At 40.0% G+C, this 18,838-nt stretch overlaps 1 protein-coding gene across 4 annotated transcripts in view; it reads left to right on the top strand.

The window, feature by feature from the left end:
- MAP3K9 (mitogen-activated protein kinase kinase kinase 9) overlaps positions 1-17,129 on the top strand; it is a 56,717-nt gene extending 39,588 nt beyond the window's left edge. The window contains exons 8-13 of one of the 4 annotated variants that reach the window (XR_014852630.1): positions 326-479; positions 3,690-3,802; positions 4,471-5,286; positions 6,477-6,814; positions 7,515-7,630; positions 11,304-17,129. Coding sequence is in view for 2 of the 4 variants with exons in the window: in XM_085062204.1 (XP_084918330.1) it covers positions 326-479; positions 3,690-3,802; positions 4,471-5,286; positions 6,477-6,958 (1,565 nt within the window). In the remaining 2 variants the exon portion in view is untranslated. Of the gene's footprint in view, positions 1-325; positions 480-3,689; positions 3,803-4,470; positions 5,287-6,476 lie in introns of all 4 variants that reach the window. The other 3 variants (XR_014852628.1, XM_085062205.1, XM_085062204.1) reach the window with 3 other exon arrangements.
- The last annotated feature ends 1,709 nt before the right edge of the window (positions 17,130-18,838 follow it).

The raw sequence follows: 18,838 nt of genomic DNA, 5'->3' as shown, positions 1-18,838 counted from the left end.
AGTCATGTTAACTAATGTACAGTGTTTGTTTTGGCTATCACAACATTTGTGTGTTTGGTGTCAGACTGATGGTTCTAAAGAGAAACCAGTGATGAAATAAAGCTGTAGAGGTTACCTACAGCTTGAAGGGATTAGTGAATGCCTAATTTGGCATTTAGTTGTTAGATCTGTGTTGGTAAATGGTCAGAATTATGGAAAAATAATTTTTGTTACTCTTCCTATTCTGACCTATGTTTTATTCTTTTTGTTGCCATGGAACCAATTATTTTAATTTGTGTATCTGGTTTTCTTTTTCCATTTTCCACTGTTCTTCCCACTTGTGAAGTGACACCTGCTGAAAGCAGTAAAACGTGGGGACGAAGCTCAGTCCTTCCAAAGGAGGAAGGAGAGGAAGAAGAGAAGAGAGGCCAGAAGAAAAAGGGACGCACTTGGGGACCAAGCTCACTTTGTCACAAGGAGCTAGGTGGAGGAGAAGAGGGGTAAGAGACGCCCTGGAGGCAGACTCATTTCCAGGTTCCAACACTGTTCATGAGCTGTCTCACAGCAGATTTGCCCATCCACTTGCAAACACTTTTTTGCTTGCAAACCAATTTCCTGTACCAGAGATGTTAGAGATTCATAACAGTTTGCAAAATTGCATTCAGTTCCTTTGCTGGTGACTGATGTTTCACTGTCTGCTATTACGTTGTTAGGTGTATTTTTAAGCAGTTGAACTTCTTAGCAGTGCAAAACTGTCTCTTGTAGGTTTTCTGTTTTAAGGCTCAGCTTTCTGTAGTTTCATATCATATCCGAAACTGCTTTCTTACAATTCTCAGATACGCTTTTACTTGTCTTAAATGCTATTATTTTAAAAAGTAGCTGATAAAGCCAAGCAACTATCTTCTCTTCAGTCTTTTAAAAAGGACATGTACCTTGAGTAAATCAATCCTGAACGTGATTTTTGCAGAGATCCAGGTTATACCTCTGTTTCTGTAGACTATTGTCCTGTAGCTTCTTTTTTTTTTTTTCCTGTGTGTGTATGAATTATTTATATCAGGACTCCAATGAATTGTTGCTGGAATGCTGCTTTAAACATAGGAGTATTTTGACCTTCTAAAAGATCTAAATGCTTTGTAATTTGTAGTGGAGTTTGAGCGTTTTCCACCTGCTAAATTGACAATTTAACTCTTGCCATATTTTTTAGCAGGGAGAATAAAAAAGCTGGTTATAATCTTTATCTTTACTATTGTGTGTTCAGGTGTGAAATGCCTGGAAAATTGATGTTTGCGTAATGCATTAGTATTGCATCCCTCTGCAAGAGGACCTGGATCTATTAAAAGACATTCTTGCTCTAAAATACTCAAGACATGTTTGTCAGGGACAATGTGGAGGAAGCTTCTTTGACTGCTGCCTATGCTTTACCTAGTCTACAAATGAAGGACAGCATTCTATGAAATTAGAACAGATGTCACACTTTACAATCATTAATTATGTAAAAGGGCAGGAGATCACTGAAGCTGGAAAAAACCACTTCTACCTCAAATCATGTTCTCAGACTTCTGGGAATAGAGCTTTTCCATTTTTCTGTTCATTGCTGTACAGTCTGAAGTACTGATTTCTTCTGCGCACAGACAGCTGGAGAGGGGTTGCTTGCAAGCTGTGGCGGCTCATAAAACTATCTTATTCTCTCTACAACTGAGATGTTCTGTAGTATTCAGAATCTTTCCTAGGGAGACTCAATGCAGAGATCACATTTTGCAGAGTGTCTGAAAAATGAGAGTGTTGCTGAGAGGGCAGTATGGCTGACATACGATGAACCACTCCTTGCTGAGATCATGCCAGACTGCAGACTTTAATTTAAAGGGAGCAGAGTTGTAGTAAACGCTAGTGACTCAAAAGATAGTTCTTGCTATTCTCTAGTATTTTTTAATTCTTTTTTTAATTCTTACAGGGTAAGGAGATAAAACTTCATTGAATATTTAAGGTTGGAAAAGACCTGTTAAAATTGAGTCCAGCCATTAACCTAGCCTCCACTATGTTCACCGCTAAACCATATCCCCAAGTGCCACATCCACATACCTTTTGAATGCTTCCAGGGATGGTGATTCCACCGCTTTGTTGGGCAGCCTATTCCAATGCCTGACTACCCTTTCAATGAAGAAATTTCTCCTAATACTTAATCTAAACCTATCCTGGTGCAACTTGAGGCCATTTTCTCTTGTCCTGTCACTTGTTACTTGAGAGAAGAGGCTGACCCCCACCTGGCTACACCCTCCTTTCAGAGAGTGGTAGACAGTGGTAAGGTCTCCCCCAGCTTCCTTTTCTCCAAGCTAAACAACCTGAGCTCCCTCAGCTGCTCCTCATATGAGTGACTTTCTAGACCCTTCCCCAGCTCCACTGCCTTTCTCTGGACATGCTCCAGCTCCTCAGTGTCTTTCTTGTAGTGAGGGGCCCAGAACTGAACACAGGATTTGAGGTGTGCTCTCGCCAGCACTGAGTACAGGAGAACAATCACTTCCCTAGCCCTGCCAGGATGCCTTTGGCTTTCTTGGTTACCTGGGCACACTGCTGGCTCACATTCAGCTGCCTGTTTACCAGCGTCCCCAGATCCTTTCCCACCGAGGAACTTTCCAGCCACTCATCCCCAAGCCTGTAGCATTGCACAGGCTTGTTGTGACCCAAGTGCAGAACCCAGCACTTCACCTCATTGCTCCTTAGACAGTTGGTCTTTGTCCATTGATGCAGCCTGTCCAGATCCCTCTGCAGAGCCTTTCTGCCCTCCAGCACATCAACATTTCCACCCAGCTTGGTCTCACTGAATACTGACTGAGGGTGCCCTTGATCCCCTTGTCCAGGTCATTGATAAAGATATTAAACAGGGCTGATCCAAATACTGAACCATGGGAAAACTGGGGTAAAGTGAAGAGGTAAACTTAGGATAGACTAGTCCAGTTCAAATACTCTCCATAACCCTGTTGTGGTAGCAAAAGTGCGGCTGTTACTGATGCTTATGTGACTATGTGAACCAGGGAACTTTTATCTATGTAATTTTTATCACTTTCCATGTATTCCGCACAGGAGGTAATTCCAAGTTTATGCAAGAATTGCATTGTGAGAATTGGAGTGACCTATAATTAACATCAAGTAAAGGCAGTCATGAAAAGATGATACAGTGATTATTCACCTTTCTCTATTTATCTTTGAACATAAAGAATATGCAAAGCAGCAGAAGGGTTTTGTGCTGAAATGCAGAGACTGGATGAATTTTTATGTTGGACTGGTTCTGTGACAGTTCAGTTGTGATCTTATGGTATATTCTCAAGGATTGCAAAAGAAATCAAGATGCCTTGATTTAAAAAGGATGTTTCATCTGATTTTTGTAGTGGTGCTTTCTATCATTCTGCATTCATAGCTTGTTAATTATCAGCAGAGGCCTTTTGACTGCCATGATGTAACAAATGAGGGAGGGACTTTTTGATTTTTTTTTTTTTTTTTGGGTGGGGGTTTTTGTTGGTTGGTTTTTTTTTTTTTTTTGTATTTCAAGGTGCTGTAAAGATGTCACAAAATTTCTTGCTATGAGAGGACTTCAGATCTGTGTAGTTGAGATGGATACATGCATACCCTAAGCAGATCAACAGAGAGTATATAAAGGGAGAATAGAAACTGGTTCTGAGCATGGCACATTTTCTCACATCATTCTACTATTTCAGTCTGAAAGCTCTGGTAGAAGGATGCAAGCAGTGGTCATCCAGTGCACCGAATCTTGGGAAGATCCAGAGAACTGTACCTGCTTTTCCAGGATTCACCAGCTTAGCAGAGATGGGTAAAGGAATTCCCTGAACTTGGTACTCTCATCCCCATTTCCATTCACATTTTAATGAGCCTATTTCCGTACCTTCACCTGGTACCTTACAGCAATGTTTTCATTTTGTTTGGTATGGTATCTGTTTTTCTTTTATTCTTTGTCAAGTATCCACTTTCTCCTTCTGGATTTTCTTTTTTTGACCTCACTGCTTGTGCTTCTCCCTCTGTCAAGCTAACAAGCTTCTGTTAATGCTACTCCAGATCCATGCCGTCTCAGCTCCTTTCCTGTTTAATGATATTTACATGTGCAGCATGTTTACACCTTCACTTGCAAGGAGCAATCCTTATAATTTTTGTACCTTTTGCTCCTCACTCACAAACACATAAATTTACTCTAGAAGTAACTGAGGTGTAGATTGCTTTTGTAATGCTGTTCTGCAATTAATCCCAAGTGGATGAATGCTTTACTGATTTCTTCCACTTTGGTAGTGTTTCCAGTTACTCGTCTCAGCCTGTCTAATTTGGAAACAATAGCCTGGAAGTATTTGGGAGTTGATGAACGATGTTTGTGATGAAAACAGTTGCATCTTCTGAGGAGCAGCTTATTTTCAAGTATATTTGTAAGACAATGAATTTGCCAATGAAAATGCTACGTTGACACAAAGTCTATTTTCATTTGCTTTCCAGATGATGAGGACAGCGAATGTCTTAACGGAGAGGGCAAAGTGCACCCTTCACCTGTGCACAATCAGTCATACCTCTGCATCCCATTTCAGAAGAATGAAGAGTGGGATGGCCCTTCTAGTGATGCCAATGAGGAGTCCACCCCTGTAAACTCTGCTACTAGTACCCCACAGCTGACACCCACCAACAGCCTCAAACGTAGTGGCTCCCACCACAAGCGATGTGAGGTTGCATTGCTTAGCTGTGGAGCAGTGCTGGCTGCTGCAGGCCTGGGGTTTGATCTATTAGAAGCAGGGAAGTGTCAGCTGCTGATTGAGGAAGAGCCAGAGGTGCCCAAGGAAGAGAAGAAGAAGCGTGACAGCATTTTTCAGCGAGCTGGACGCCCACGCAGGAGCACTAGTCCACCCTCCCGAAAGATCTTCAAGAAGGAAGATCCCCTGTTGTTGCTAGGCGAGCCATCCACGTCCCTCACCCTTCTTTCCCTGTCTTCCATTTCCGAATGTAATTCCACCCGATCCTTGCTTCGCTCAGACAGTGATGAGATTGTGGTTTATGAGATGCCTGTCAGCCCAGTGACAGTCAAGGCTCCCTTGCCAGCCATTACAAACCCACTGGTCAATGTCCAGATCGAGAGGTTCAAACAAGACCCCAACCAGTCCCTGACTCCCACACATGTGACACTTTCTTCCCACACCCAGCAAAGCGGACACAGGCGCACACCTTCTGATGGGGCCATCAAAGGGAGTGGACTGGTTGTCAATGGGTGCCCAACCAGTGGATGCCCTTCTAGTAGCTGTTTAACTGGGGCACTGGGAACAGGTAGGTTTTCAGCCATCTTCTTCCTCTTCAGAATAAAGACAGAAGCAGTATAATTACTTGTTGCTTATACATCCATTGAGATGACCAATGCACAAGAATTGCTTATGGAGTCTATCTTCACACAAATAGCTAACAGAATAATGCAGTAAAGGTTTCAGTTCCAGCATCTCTACACCAAGGAACTCTCTCTGCTCCCCCATGCTCTGAGGCAGAGCACAGTATTGTTTCTTAGACAGAAATGGTACCAAAATACAAATATTGCACATTTTTCTCAGGATTCCATCTCCATTGCCTTTATACACTTGTTTGTACTTCAAAGTAAATTCCCATCTCTAAGGTGAAAATGGGATCTCTAAAACAGTTTGAGGCTGTGCAGCTGTTGCTCTAATTCCTTAGCAAACAAGAGGGATCTTTCTGTGACTTCATAACTTAAAAAATGTTTTACTGTGTTCTTGCCGTAGTAATTCACAGAAAAAAAGGAAGGACTAGAATCATAAATTAAAATCTGATTTAATTAGCATTTTCCCAAAAGTAAAACAAAATACTAGGTTGTCTTTTAAATGGAAGTCTTCAGTAAAATATGGGTTAATTCAGCTAAAGAATACTCATTAAAATTGTATTCATGAAAGTGTACAAGTTATGTTATATTTATTAAAAAAACCAACCAAACACCACCCCCCACCCCTAAATGAAAAGAGACCAGGTAGCATCTGCAGTAGGTAGTGTTAAGTGACTCTTCCAGGTAGTTTGTCTTGCTCATGGCAAACAGGTGATCAAATAGCAAAAATGTATCTTGCTGTGCTAGTGTCTCCTTGATCTATTTAAGCTGTTATTGGGTAGTGTGCCCTTCAAAGGACTTGAAGAGACCTCACCTCTGGTAGGAGGTCAAATCCATGCTTTCTGGTCTGAAAATTGAAGAAAACACACGAGAGAATGACTAAAACCTGGTGCTTGTTCTAGGTCAGTGAAACGAGTGTCTTGAAATGTGTTGAGAACAGTGTAGGGATAAAGAAGTCAGTCACTTCAGATTGCCATAATCTTGAAGATAGGGAGTTTGTAGATTCTGAATGGAAGCTTTCTGCTTTGAAAATGTTTTTGCATGGTACATAAAATAAACTAAGATCTGTAGAAACCTTAGCAGTGACATCTAACATGTTTCCCTCTTCTCTTACACTGTCTGATTTGGATAGGTGTATTAAAAACACCTAGTCCAAGCAGAGATCCCGGTGAGGTCCCTCGCCTGCCAGACCCCAACCTTGTTTTTCCTCCAACCCCGAGACGATGGAATGCACAGCAGGATCCCACACTGGAAAGACCCAAGACATTGGAATTCCTGCCCCGGCCACGTCCTGCAGCCAGTCGGCAGCGGCTTGATCCCTGGTGGTTTGTGTCACCCAGCAATGCCAAGGGTGAATCTTCTGCCAACAGTTCAAGTACTGATACTCCAAGTAATCTGGACTCTTGTTTTGCTAGTAGCAGCAGCACTGTGGAAGAGAGACCTGGACTGCCTGCACTGCTTCCTTTCCAGGTGGGTCCTCCTGCAGAGGAGCGGACACTGTTGGACATAGATGCTGAGGGGCAGAGCCAGGACAGCACCGTTCCGCTATGCAGAAGTGAACTTAACACACACAAAGCTGCAGCATATGAACTCAAGCAAGAATTCTGGTCTTAATATGAAACCACTGGGGATAGCGAGCCCCTCTAAATTCAATCCTACTTTTTGCACTGAGAATGCACTTTGAAGACAGATGAGATGGAGGGATGCTACAGAGATCATATGGTGCTGCCTCTGCTGAAGATGTGTTGTCGACTGCCTGGTTTTTTCTGAATTTGGGTGAAACTTGGCAACTCTGAGCTGCTGACTTTTGCTGTGGGGGTTTTCTGTAGTCTTCCCTGTCCTCTTATTGCAGTTTGAATTTGCAATGAGCTAAAATTACCATATCAAAGTCTTTTGTTACATACCTTGTAGGATTTGGCACTTGCAGTAAGTATATTGGTATCTATCCTGGTGTTAATCAGTATTTTCAAAACTCAAATATTACACTACAGCAGACATCAGTGTTTGATGTTTTCCCAAGGAATCCAGAAAAGAAACATAAATATCTGGAGACTACCTTCTCTGAAGTGCATTCAGATCATTAGACAGGTCTGGGAATCATCATACCCCCACTGAAAGAGCAGAAGTAGCTATCTTAAGACTTGTTTGTCCTCTTTTGCTTGTGTGATAGGGTAAGGTGGAACAGATGGCAGGGGAAGGACATGGCGTCTCCACTGGTGAAGGTCTTTGAGAGCAGGTGAACCAGACTGTTGGGAACAAGTAGATGTAGTTGATCCTGGCTTTGAGGTAGGTTGGATGAACTTCAGTGGTCTCTTGAGGTCCCTCTCAGCCCTGTTTTTTTCATGACCCTGTGCTTTTAAGATGAAGGCTTATGGTATGGCTGTTTAGCGTGGTTTTTTTTTGTTTCAGGCTTCGGTTCCATCAGTCTCTTTTTCCCCCCGCCCCCCCGGTTTCTCAGGCTCATAGTCAACTTGCCTCAGCTCTGGGAGGGTATTAAAAGAAATTTTCTTTAAAGATGTGTTGGCTTGCAGAAGTAAGTTATGCATTTCCAGATTTTTTTCTTTCTAATTTTGTCTCCTTTTTTATGCCTCTTAGGAGTGACCCATGAAACCCAAGACTGTTCTTATGCACACTGGTACTTGTTTAAGGCTGTTTTGAAAATGAGGCTTGTTATTGGTTGGATTGTGCAAACAGGAATCAGAACATCTGGATTCTGTTTTATTTTGTCACTGACTCACTGTGTGACCCTGGGCAAATAATGTAACCTCTGTGCCTGAATTTTCCCATCTGTAAATAATAGGAATAATACCTACCTCACAAGGGGAGGAGTTGGGACATATGTAATAGGTATAAAGTCCTTTGAGATCTTTGAGTGAAAGGCACTATAGGCATGTAAAACTTCATTCTTGTTCAAATATGTAAAACACTCCTAGATCTGGAGCAAGAGCAGAGCCCTATCTGGAAGGAGGAAGTCACACAAATAAGGTGTGCCTATGCTCAAAATTTTCTGTACTAAGATTTCAATTGTGTCTGTGCCACAGCAGGTATATCTTACTGGCTGTAATGAGATCTTCAATCTTCCCCGAGTTTGGCATTCTCTGTAAGGGATGTGGCCTTTATATGAGTGTAATAGGGTAGTCTGCTTTATTGCAGGGTACAGCGTGTCCATTCACTGTTTTTGTACAGATCTGTGCTCATTTTGCTAATTTACTGATATTTGGTTGCAAATAACTCGTTTGCCTGTGCTGTCAATGCAGTGCTCAGCCTGTTGGGGCAGTCCAGTCCTGCTGTGAAGGCAGTGTGTACTTCCTGCAGCTGTCAGCACAGCAAACCTGCGTGTTTTGATGTTTGTAACCTGATTTTAAAAACCAGCATGTGTGGAGAAGAGCTGTTCGTAAGGCTTTTTAGTTCTGTTTGAGGACTGAAACCAGCATGTTCCCATTAGTCAAGTGCACCTTTTTTTTCCAAACAATTACAATATGTTTTTGTGTTGAAAGGTCACCTATTTCTCGTTTGTCACATTCCATGGAAAATGCTTAGTGGCAGAATTCCTTTCTGCCACCCTCCCCATTGAATGCTCCAGAGCTAGCCTTAATAGTGCTACACTAAATGTTGAAGCTGGAGAGACTGTTGGTTGTGTAGACAAGGTGTTATGATGTGGGACTAAGATACTTAAAGCTTACATTTCTGATTATTTTGTTAAATTTAGACCTTTGATTTCTTAAGCATCCTTTTGGTTTCCAGTTCTGAAAACTCAGTTTGTGACCAGAAGACTAGCAAGAAGACAAAACTCACCCAACAGATCGCTAATTTTGATTGTGCTGTAAATCAACCTTAATCTAATTCTAGTAAGAGGCTGTGTCAGAGGGACTTAAAAGGACATTAAAATAATCTATTTTTCATAGTCTTCCTTACCATTGTAAAAAGTCTGGAACAAAACTGGATCAGCTATTCTGAAATGTAATGTTTTTAATCAAAAAAGTATAATTGTAAATGTCATAGGGAATACCGTCTGCTCTGCAAAGGCATCACCTGGAATAGCTGCATTTGAACAGAAATCTTTAAAATCCATTTACTTGCATGAAATGGGAGGCCACCTTTCTAGGTCACACTGATATAACTCAGTCTGCTAAACTTTCTAATAGCTGGCCAATTGATTTCACCAAGTGAAAGGTTTCTGTCAAGTTCCCAGGAAAGACAGCTGTAAAGACAAGTTCTGTCACTTCTTTCCCTTGAGAAAGTTGAGGATGAAGTATTAAACTCCCTTTCCCCCTCTCTCCCTTTTATATAATCACTTGGTGAAAGTGGTATATAGCTGAACAATGAGAAGTATTTTGCTCCAGGAGCATCTTTGCTTATACCAAATGGACATTGCTACATCAAATAATTTGGTAGGACAGGTGACAAGAGTTAAGGACCCAGATCAGGGTTACCAAACTAGATACTGTTACTACAAAGCTGCCAGAAAGATTAGTTAGAAGCATATTGTTTGGTGTGTGTTTGTTTTTTGGTTTTTGTTTGGTTGGTTTTTTAACCCTTCTTCGATGCAATGATCTTCATTGAATCTAGCATTGAATTAACCTGAGGTAGTCTTTGAGCATCATCCCATAACTGTCTTCCAGGGGCCAACGTGAAGTATCAGGCAAGAGGAGCCTTGTGGAAACAAGGCTACTGACTTCAGTAGGTGGTGGGGTATTCTCTGGCAGGCAGAGAGGGGGCTCTCAAGACAAAGAGTTGTCAGGTATTTTACCATATGAGCTCCAAAAGCTGTTGCAGCTGTTGCAGTGTCCTAAGGCCCAGAGGCTGTGTGCATGTTTAAGCTAGGTCAAAACCTCTCTCCCTATCCATCTGTCGCATCATGGCTTGAATTTTCTGCTTTCTTAATCCGTTGGGATTTTTCCTTCCAAGCTGTGGGAGCTGAGGTGCTCCAAATCTCAGTCTACTAGGTTCTAGTCCACTACATAGTGAGAAGGTATGAGCCCGTCAGCTCAGAAATCTTTTTTCCTACTGGTTGCTAGTATTCCCATTTGTCAGGGGAACAAAAGTGTCAGAATATTGGTCTTTGACTTGCCTTTCTAGTGGTAATCTTGAGGAAGATGGTTTATTTTAAAACAGAATCTAATAAATACATTGTTTCCTAAATATCTGAATAAGTTGCACTTTTTTTGTCTTGAGAAAATGAGAAAACGATAACATGAAAGCCACTGAGCAGTCTAAAACAATGACAAAAGAATGGAGAAAAATGTGTTTGATTACAGGCCTTACAAAGAGGAACTGGCAGTTTTTTAACTGATAATAATGAGGTTGTAGCTGGGAGAAAGGTTTGTGGTTTAGAAATATGTTTATATTTTTGTTTAGTTAGCTGGCAGTGTGTATCACTAATTTATGTAATTGATGTGCTGATTTAGGATATAGAAAAGTTTGTCAGCCCTTCAAAATATGTTATCCTTGTATCCTGCTTAGTTTTTTTTGTAAGACTGGGGGAAAGGCACAGACAAAGCAACCTGTGCAAAAAAATGACAGTTTTTTGTGCAAAAAAATTTATCCAGTTTTTTGGATAAATTTATACTGGTTTCATAGAAACTGAGTGTGAGACAAATAGAGACAAGAAAGCTTTTATGTCAAAATTAAGGTGATTAAATAGTTACAGATTCTCTTCTAATACTGTTGCTTCTTATGGACTGCACAGTGCTCTGTTTTACCAGCAAATAGGTCTTAATCTCCTTTCAATAATTTTCAGAGGTGCAAGTGTAACTTTTTATACATATTTTGCCTCCAGTTTATTATTGTAATGGGTTGCTATTCAGTGTGGGACAGGGAACCTCAGTGAAAATACTCTTTTTGTAATAGTTTCTTAACAAAATGAGTATTTTGAAAGTGAATTTTTTTATTAATAATGTGGAAAGACCTGTTCTGGTTTGGCATGGTTTTATGATGAAGTATTTTTTTGTACCTCTAGGAATGGAAGTAGTTGCCTTCCTCTTCACAGCATGCTGTTATCTTAAGATACTGGACAATACTGCGTAGAGATGTTACTTCAATATGTCACCAAACTGGATACCTCTCATTCTGTTGAAGGTGAGGCAGTAATGGTCAAGTAAAGAAAGTTCTTTACCTCTGGAGTATTTTGTTAAATAACACATGACAGGAAACCTCCTACCTTGAGTCACCTTTCTATTTTGAGATTAATATTTATTTGAAACATTATTAATCTCTGTGGGGTGAATAGGGGAGCTGAAGTCTCATTAGATGTACGGAACCAAACCTACTGTGGAACCAAACTTACTGTGTCCCAAAATGCAATGATAACCTGTTATTTTTGCAAGTAATTTTAAGCTAATATTAATGGGTTTGTTTCTTTTGGATTTTTTGAAACATTTTTTTTGGAAAATGTGCTTAGTGCTTTCTAACCTTTTCCACACATTTTGGAGACATTCTCAAGAACTCTCACCAACTCTGTGGTGAATAAGAAGGGTTATATCTTGCACATTGATTTAAGTTCTCCTTTTGGCTTTTTTTTTTTTGTATGAAACAAGGCATTTATATTTGGAAAGATTTCTGATCCTTATCCCGTCACTGCAGAAAAGTTTCTTAGCTTCCACATTAATAACTCATTTAAGACTGCAATTTAGGTTAAACTGGACATTAAAAGTGAGGGTATGTGTTAAAACATATTTGCAAATCAGCAATAAATACAGTAAATACAGGAGCCAAAATATACTCTCTCTGTCAAAGAGGATAATTTTCAGACTTCATAAACCTTTGGCTGATTATGTAATTAAGGTATCTATGGGAAAAAATGCCTTCTTTTGTTTTTTGTTATGTTTACTATTTTAATATTAGAATACTATGGTTTACACAGCCAGTAATAAGGTAGATAGCTGGACAGAAAGGATCTTTAACCAAATTTGCATTTTTCTCCCCTCTATTTTCAATCCAGTTTTTTAAGAAGAAATTCTTATTAACCTTACTTTAACATTTTCATGGGCCATTATGGGAACAAATCTATGGCTTGTTCTGGTGCTCCCTCTATTGAACGCATTAGTAGAAAGTCATGCTGCAGTTAAAATGTGCATTTGCTTTTGGTTTTTCCTGTGCTCAACTTTTTAAAACAGTTTTGCCACTGGTCAGAGATGAAAACAACTTTTGAAATTAACTGCATCAGCTTTATTTTTTGATGTTGAAAGGAGTCACTCCCAGGCTAAGAGGTGTGTGTTTGATTAAGGTAACTTGCCACTGCTCACTGGGTAGTGGGTCTGATGTAGCTACTAAAATTATTATTGTTCCTCTCAAGAATCTCCCTTTTTTTGCAACTGGAAAGTCTTCAGCACTTCATTAGTGTTTGTATACAAGAAATCCATTTTATCTCCTTCTGTATATATGTGAAAAATCTTCTTTTTCTGATCAGGAACATAATTTTCCTACTGAGAATGGCTTCTTGAACTCAGTGGTTTTGTTTCTTCATTTTCTGTTTTTTTGGAAATATTGTTAATTTTGGTTTTGGTTCTTAAGCCTGTATGCCAAGGTGCCTTTCATCTCACATGTCTCCTTGCTAGGGCCTGAGGTTGGTTTTTTGGAGGGACCTCCTAGTTGAAGCTTTCACTACTGTGTTCTTCATTGCACAGGAAATATTTCATGTCCTTCTATTTACACCCCTGTGTTGAGCTGCACACTATCACTTACTCTCCCTATCTCTCCATCCCATCTTTGTTGGTTATTTATTCTCATTGCCATAGTAACAAGCTTAAGGCAGAAAACCGTACATGTTTTAGGTGTGCTTTGACCTAAAAGATTTCGAAGCTAAAAGCATAATGTACAACTGGGTGAAGTGAAAGCGGAGGTTGGCAGGAGGAGTGAAATTATCCTTTTTAATGTAAATCAGAGGACAGAGGGATAGTAGCTACTTGGTAATCTGCTGGCATCATAGGTAAGTTGGGTCCTAAAGAAGAATTGGAGGAATGTACAGTTACTTAATTTGATAGAATGGTTTGGGTTGGAAGGGACCTTAAAGGTCATGTAGTTCCAATCCCCCTGCTATTGGCAGGGACACTTTCCACTAGATCAGGTTACTGAAAGCCCCATCCAACTTACCCAGACTCTGGTTGGTCTGTTTTGTTTTACCCTGAACTACCTCATTTGTAGAGATGGAATGGGAAGAAAGTCTAGGTTTTAGTAAGAATTGCTCTAAGTAAGCAATTAAGGCTGGAATGAGATGGGAAGGCAGAGTTGAACTCACATTTTGCTCTTTGACATGCAAGTTCCTGATGGAAAATTAAAACCAGCTATTCAGTTTAGTAAGATTATACTTGCTTTAGATATTTATATCTCAAAAATAAACAATATAGGACAAAACAGGGCATTTTTCTTGATAGTTTCTGACCTGTAGAAGAGTTGTTTGTCCATAGGCAAAAAGGTGATGATTTCATATTGGTCACTACTGCTTTTAAAAGTGAGTCTCTTTTTCAAAACAGATTTTTTTTCTTTTTAAATAATGTCATTTGCTCTTGAAATGGAGTTGCACACAATCCTGAATGTTTTCCTGTACTTGCAGTATTGTTTTCCTAGTGTATCAGCTCCTAATACAGTCCTTACTGTATCTGAATGCTAATAACATGCAGACAACCCTACAGAACTAATATTAAGGAACTATGACACAATTTTAGTGTGCAGTGTAGTGGATTTATTAACCCAACTTGAAGTGGGCTACTGTTAGGTCTCTAGCTGATGGGTCAGATGGATGCACAGCTAGAAAAAGGGGGCTTAGAACAAATCTGCAGGAGCAATGCCAAAATTCTCTTTGCTTAAAATAAGCAATTTGAAAAATAATTATGGAGGAGGGAGGCAGAGGGAAGGCTGTTCATTACTCAGAAATACATCCCTAGGGCCTTGTCTATGCTCAAATTTTAGTTGCCAGGATAGCTAGTGAGAATCTACATTGTGTTTAATGTAACTGAAACCCAAACAGAAGAGCAGAATAATGCATTTTATGTGTGCTATTTCAGACTGATTAACATTGTCTCCCATTCTACCTTGTTTCAATTTAGCATTTTCTCAAGAACAGATGTTGAGGTTGGATAAAGCTGACCTCCTTGTCTTCAAGAGGCATATGGGTCTGAGAGAGAATAAACATTGCTTAGCCATGTCCTGATCTTTTGTGTTTTGTGGTCTTAGCTGTAGAGGTTATAATGGGGCAGGGAGACATGCTGGTGTATTTCTAAGCTTCATTGATACATATGCTGCTAACAGCAATCAAGTTTCAGAACAAACCTGGCCTTGGATTACTGTTTGGCATAGCTCAATTGCACACTGAGCTTCTTGAGTCTAACTATCTCTGGAGGTGAATGGAGCTTCTTCCCTGAGTTCTGTTGGAATTTGTGAATGTGGCCACTTCCCAGCTTAGGTAGTTTGTTTTCTCCTGGGCCCAGTCAATGTCACAAAATCAGTTGTCACCCTCGGCTGATTGCACAGATATTCATAGTAGGCTTGTTCTTCTGTCTTGCATGCTTTATTGAGCAGCTCTTACAATGTCAACAGGGTTAGCATTTGTTTCTGAGCGGAGCAGCTAATATCTCTGAGCTGACTTTTCACACTGCATCTCAAGCAGTTCTTACTCTATCCGTTCCGCCATTGCTCTATTTCCAAGGTTATCTTGACAGCTATAACATCCAGATACCCTAGACTGTAATGAATAAAGCCACAGGGAAAAAATAAGTAAGTAAAAAAGAAAGCATACTTCTGTGTGTGCCAGGTGAGCTTGGCTGAATTTGGCCAGTGCTCATGGCAGAGAGTAGGATTCATTCTGCAACATAGATCTCTTTGGGGGATGGCTGGGTTTGAACTGTGGAGTATACCTAGATCCTCCTAAAGTCCATAGGCACTGGTGCCCATCATGTTTGGCAGTTATGAGAAGATACCACATGAACCCAAGAGCATCTAGTAATAAAAGTTTGTATTTAGGGTAATTACCTTACAGGTTAAAAGGGGAGAGGCCTCAATTCAGAAAGCTCTTAATCACACACTTAAACATCACTGAAGTCAGTGGAATGTATTTGTGGGTCAAAATGCACAAGACCCCAACTGAGCAAAGCTCTTTTAATCTGAATTGGGGGATTGTTCTGTAGAGACTAATGATGAAGGACCAGGCTCTTTACTTTAATTGTCAGAGGAAAGAGTCAATTAACCTGAGGAAAAAGTTCAACAAGCCCTTGGGTAAATGCTGGTTTGATTACTGACTCTTGTGGCCTTTCCATGACTGCACATGCCATGCCTATTTGACTGCTAATTCTAACCGTAAGCAGAGTAAGCTTTAAGAATGTTTTCTGACATGGGGTGAAAGAGCAACTTCTGCATTAGCAGATTGCTAGCTGTAAAGGGGCAGTGAGTGGTAACTGGAGGTTATGAGTGCAAATGGCAGTTTAACCTGAGCCTTATTCTCAGGTGTTTCTTCTCATTTTACAAATGCATCCCTCCAGGCTGGTGGACAGACCTGACAAGTTCAGCAGTGATCAACATCTACCACCTTTACTAGAATTCTAGGATTCTTGTCTGTCAGCTGTTGGCACAGCACTTGTGCTGCTATATATGATTTCTTTGTCATAAATTCAGGACAAGCTGGAAATATCTGAGATATTTTGCCTGATTTGAGAGGCTTATATGGAGTGGGCAGGCAACAGTGGTGGAAAAATCAGGGAAAATACCTGTGCTTTTAACAATGTCTCTTCTGTGGCTTTGAAAGTCCAAGAATTTCTCAGCCAGAGAATGTATTTCCTCTTTCTTTATATAAGCTACTTCTTTCTTTTGCCTTATTAATTGTGGAACTGCTCCTGCTTCTATTTCAAGCCAGATGCAAAAATCGATGACCTGACTTTCCTAGGTACAATGTTGTAGATCTGAATAACCAGGTGAGTAGATTTCTCCAGTGTAAGATCATGCCCCTATGTCTGATCCTTTGAGATATGGGATAGTTCCTGCTTGTGTTGAAATCACTGTGTGGAAGGTGTTGGGTACTTCATAAGGAACTCCAAACTCTGTAGGACTGGGATTCATCTTACAACTCAAGTGTTTCAGTCTGGTTTTGGAGACCTCACCTCTCTGTCTTCTCTTCTGTTCATGGTGTTCAAAAGTCTGTTGCTATGGAAATAGCACCTGAAGGTGTGTTTTGCCCGAAGAACCTGCAATGAAGCAGTTATATTACCAATGGCAATGTACCCCAGAGTTGAGTAAAATAACAGAGGCCACCAAGTTTTTCTTGTTTGTGTGATGAAATGTTGTCAAATTAAGTGATTTGTTGGAGCCTTCCTTTAACTTCTGTACAGCAGTAAGCTTAGAGGAAAAGAAGATTGCATTATTTTTTAAAAAGCTTTATTTGTGACCTGGACTTGTTGCCTCTGACCCTCTTGGGCTTAAATAGTTAAATTATATTAATGTCCAATTTGTTTCACTGTAGGTAACACATCAACTGAATACTCTTGTGCATAATCTACTGTATCTTTCCTCTGTTCTGTGTCAATGTATTATGTGTATTTGGATTACAGTTCTTTTTGTATTAAATTATTTTATGTTATAGAACAATATTTAAGTGAAGCAAAGAGCTAATGAAAGTTGTTGATGTTTTGGGATTTCTTTTCTCTTTGCTCTTTTTTTGGATGTACTGTAAATTGTAAACCAAGGATGCCAAGCAGGCTTGGTTCAATGGCTAAAATTATTGTATTACAGTGTAATGCTGATCTAGGCCTTGTCTCAACACTAGAGCACACAGACTTGAATAAAACTGTTATAAAAGTGATTGTCTTTAGGCCTTGAGTTCTTGGGTTTGTGCTCCAAATAATTTCAAGCAAATATTTAAAATAACAGTGGCATTATCTTGCTCTGAGGATTTCAGAATTTTTCCCAGTGCAACAAGAAGTTTATTTTTCTTTACTAGGTATCTTGGTCCTGATCAGCTGTTCCAGATCTGGGCCCTCCATAGGACTTTTGAACTGTTTTTGCAAAACCTCAGACAGTTTAGTACAGGTCTTGGCACACAGTACCTGCTAAGCCCCTTCTGGCTTTTCTCTGAACCAAGGAATTAATTGCATTAAGGCTAATAAAAACTTCCTTTTCTGTTAGCTTGAGATTTTTTTGCTCTTTATTTAGTATCCCAACTAGAATATGATTCTAAATGCCTGGATCTGAAGCTTATGCAAAAACACGGTTTGTGCACGATGACATTTAACAGATGGTTTCGATTCACTTGTGATGCTGTGCCATTGTCTCTGCCACATCATTCAATGAAACACAGTTACATGAACAAGGATCTTTCCAAGCTGTTTTCATCTGCTGTTGGTGTGAAAGCCAGAACAACGTGGTTTTGATTTCTAGGTCAGGTGTTTGAATCCTGGGTTATACTTTTGCTCTTCTCTGCCACAAAGCCATCATTTCACATTTCTCTGCTTTAAGAAATGTATTTGTATTGATGAAGGACTATGCACTACAAGAACTTACATTTCATAATTTCCTTTGAAAAAAGATTTTTTTCTAATGCAGGTACATGCAAGAAATCCTTCACCCTTCCAACAAATTCAGAGACTGAACAATGCATAGGTAGGCTACCTTTAGTAATGTATTCCATTCATAGTGCTGTAGTGCTGTGTTTTGTGATAAACTGGGAGGAGAGTGAACAGGCAATCAATTAGGTCTCTTGGAAATAATAGCATGCAAGATTAATTGCTTTTTCACTTTTTTTAACAAAAGGTGTTTTACAGTGTTTTGTCTTTCAAACTATTTTTCCACTCCTTCCCAAATCCTGACTGTCTTAAACTAAAACAAATATTTCTACCTCCTATAATATTCTGCAGAGCAGCACTGTGTCCTAGAAGAATCAGATTTTCTAGCTGAATTTACTTGTCACAATGACAAGGTTACCCTAATGTTCAAGCTGGCCTCCTCAGCAACAGAAATCTACATGCATCATGGCAGATCAATTTCTGCCAGCAACTGCAGCCTCTGCAGAATATGGCAGGAGCACAAAGCACTGGGGCAGAAGAGAAAAATAAAACAGCAGTTTTCTAAGGAGGGGAATCTAACCACTTCTAGCAGAAAATGAGCATCTTAAATGAAAGCTGGCACAGTCAGCATGGATGCAGAATAAACACACCAGCAGATGCTTCATGCTGAGCAACTTTAGTTTTTCATTGGTTGATGTGTAGGCAAGGGTTGGGTGTACAAGTTCTACAGTGCAAATCGTGTGTGGCCTTTGGCTATGAATGCGCTCAGGTGAAGAAATCACCATATATTACATTATGTTCCTCAGATGGTACAGGCTGCAATAGTAAATGCAAGTGGTGTTCTGAAGGTCCATAGCAAACCTTGATAAATCTTCTGGTAGCCTTCCAAGGCTATGCAGATTAAGAGAAAAGAGGGCACCTATATCATGCGCCTCTTATGATTTGATTAATTAATCAGCCATTTCTAGTGAAATTTTTACATTCTTGGTCCTGACATGGAAGGAGATGG

This window comes from Lichenostomus cassidix, chromosome 5 (assembly GCF_008360975.1).
Source record: "Lichenostomus cassidix isolate B80296 chromosome 5, HeHo_3.0, whole genome shotgun sequence".
In the NCBI taxonomy this organism is placed as follows: Eukaryota; Metazoa; Chordata; class Aves; order Passeriformes; family Meliphagidae; genus Lichenostomus; species Lichenostomus cassidix.
This window is presented reverse-complemented; position numbering and strand designations above follow the sequence as displayed.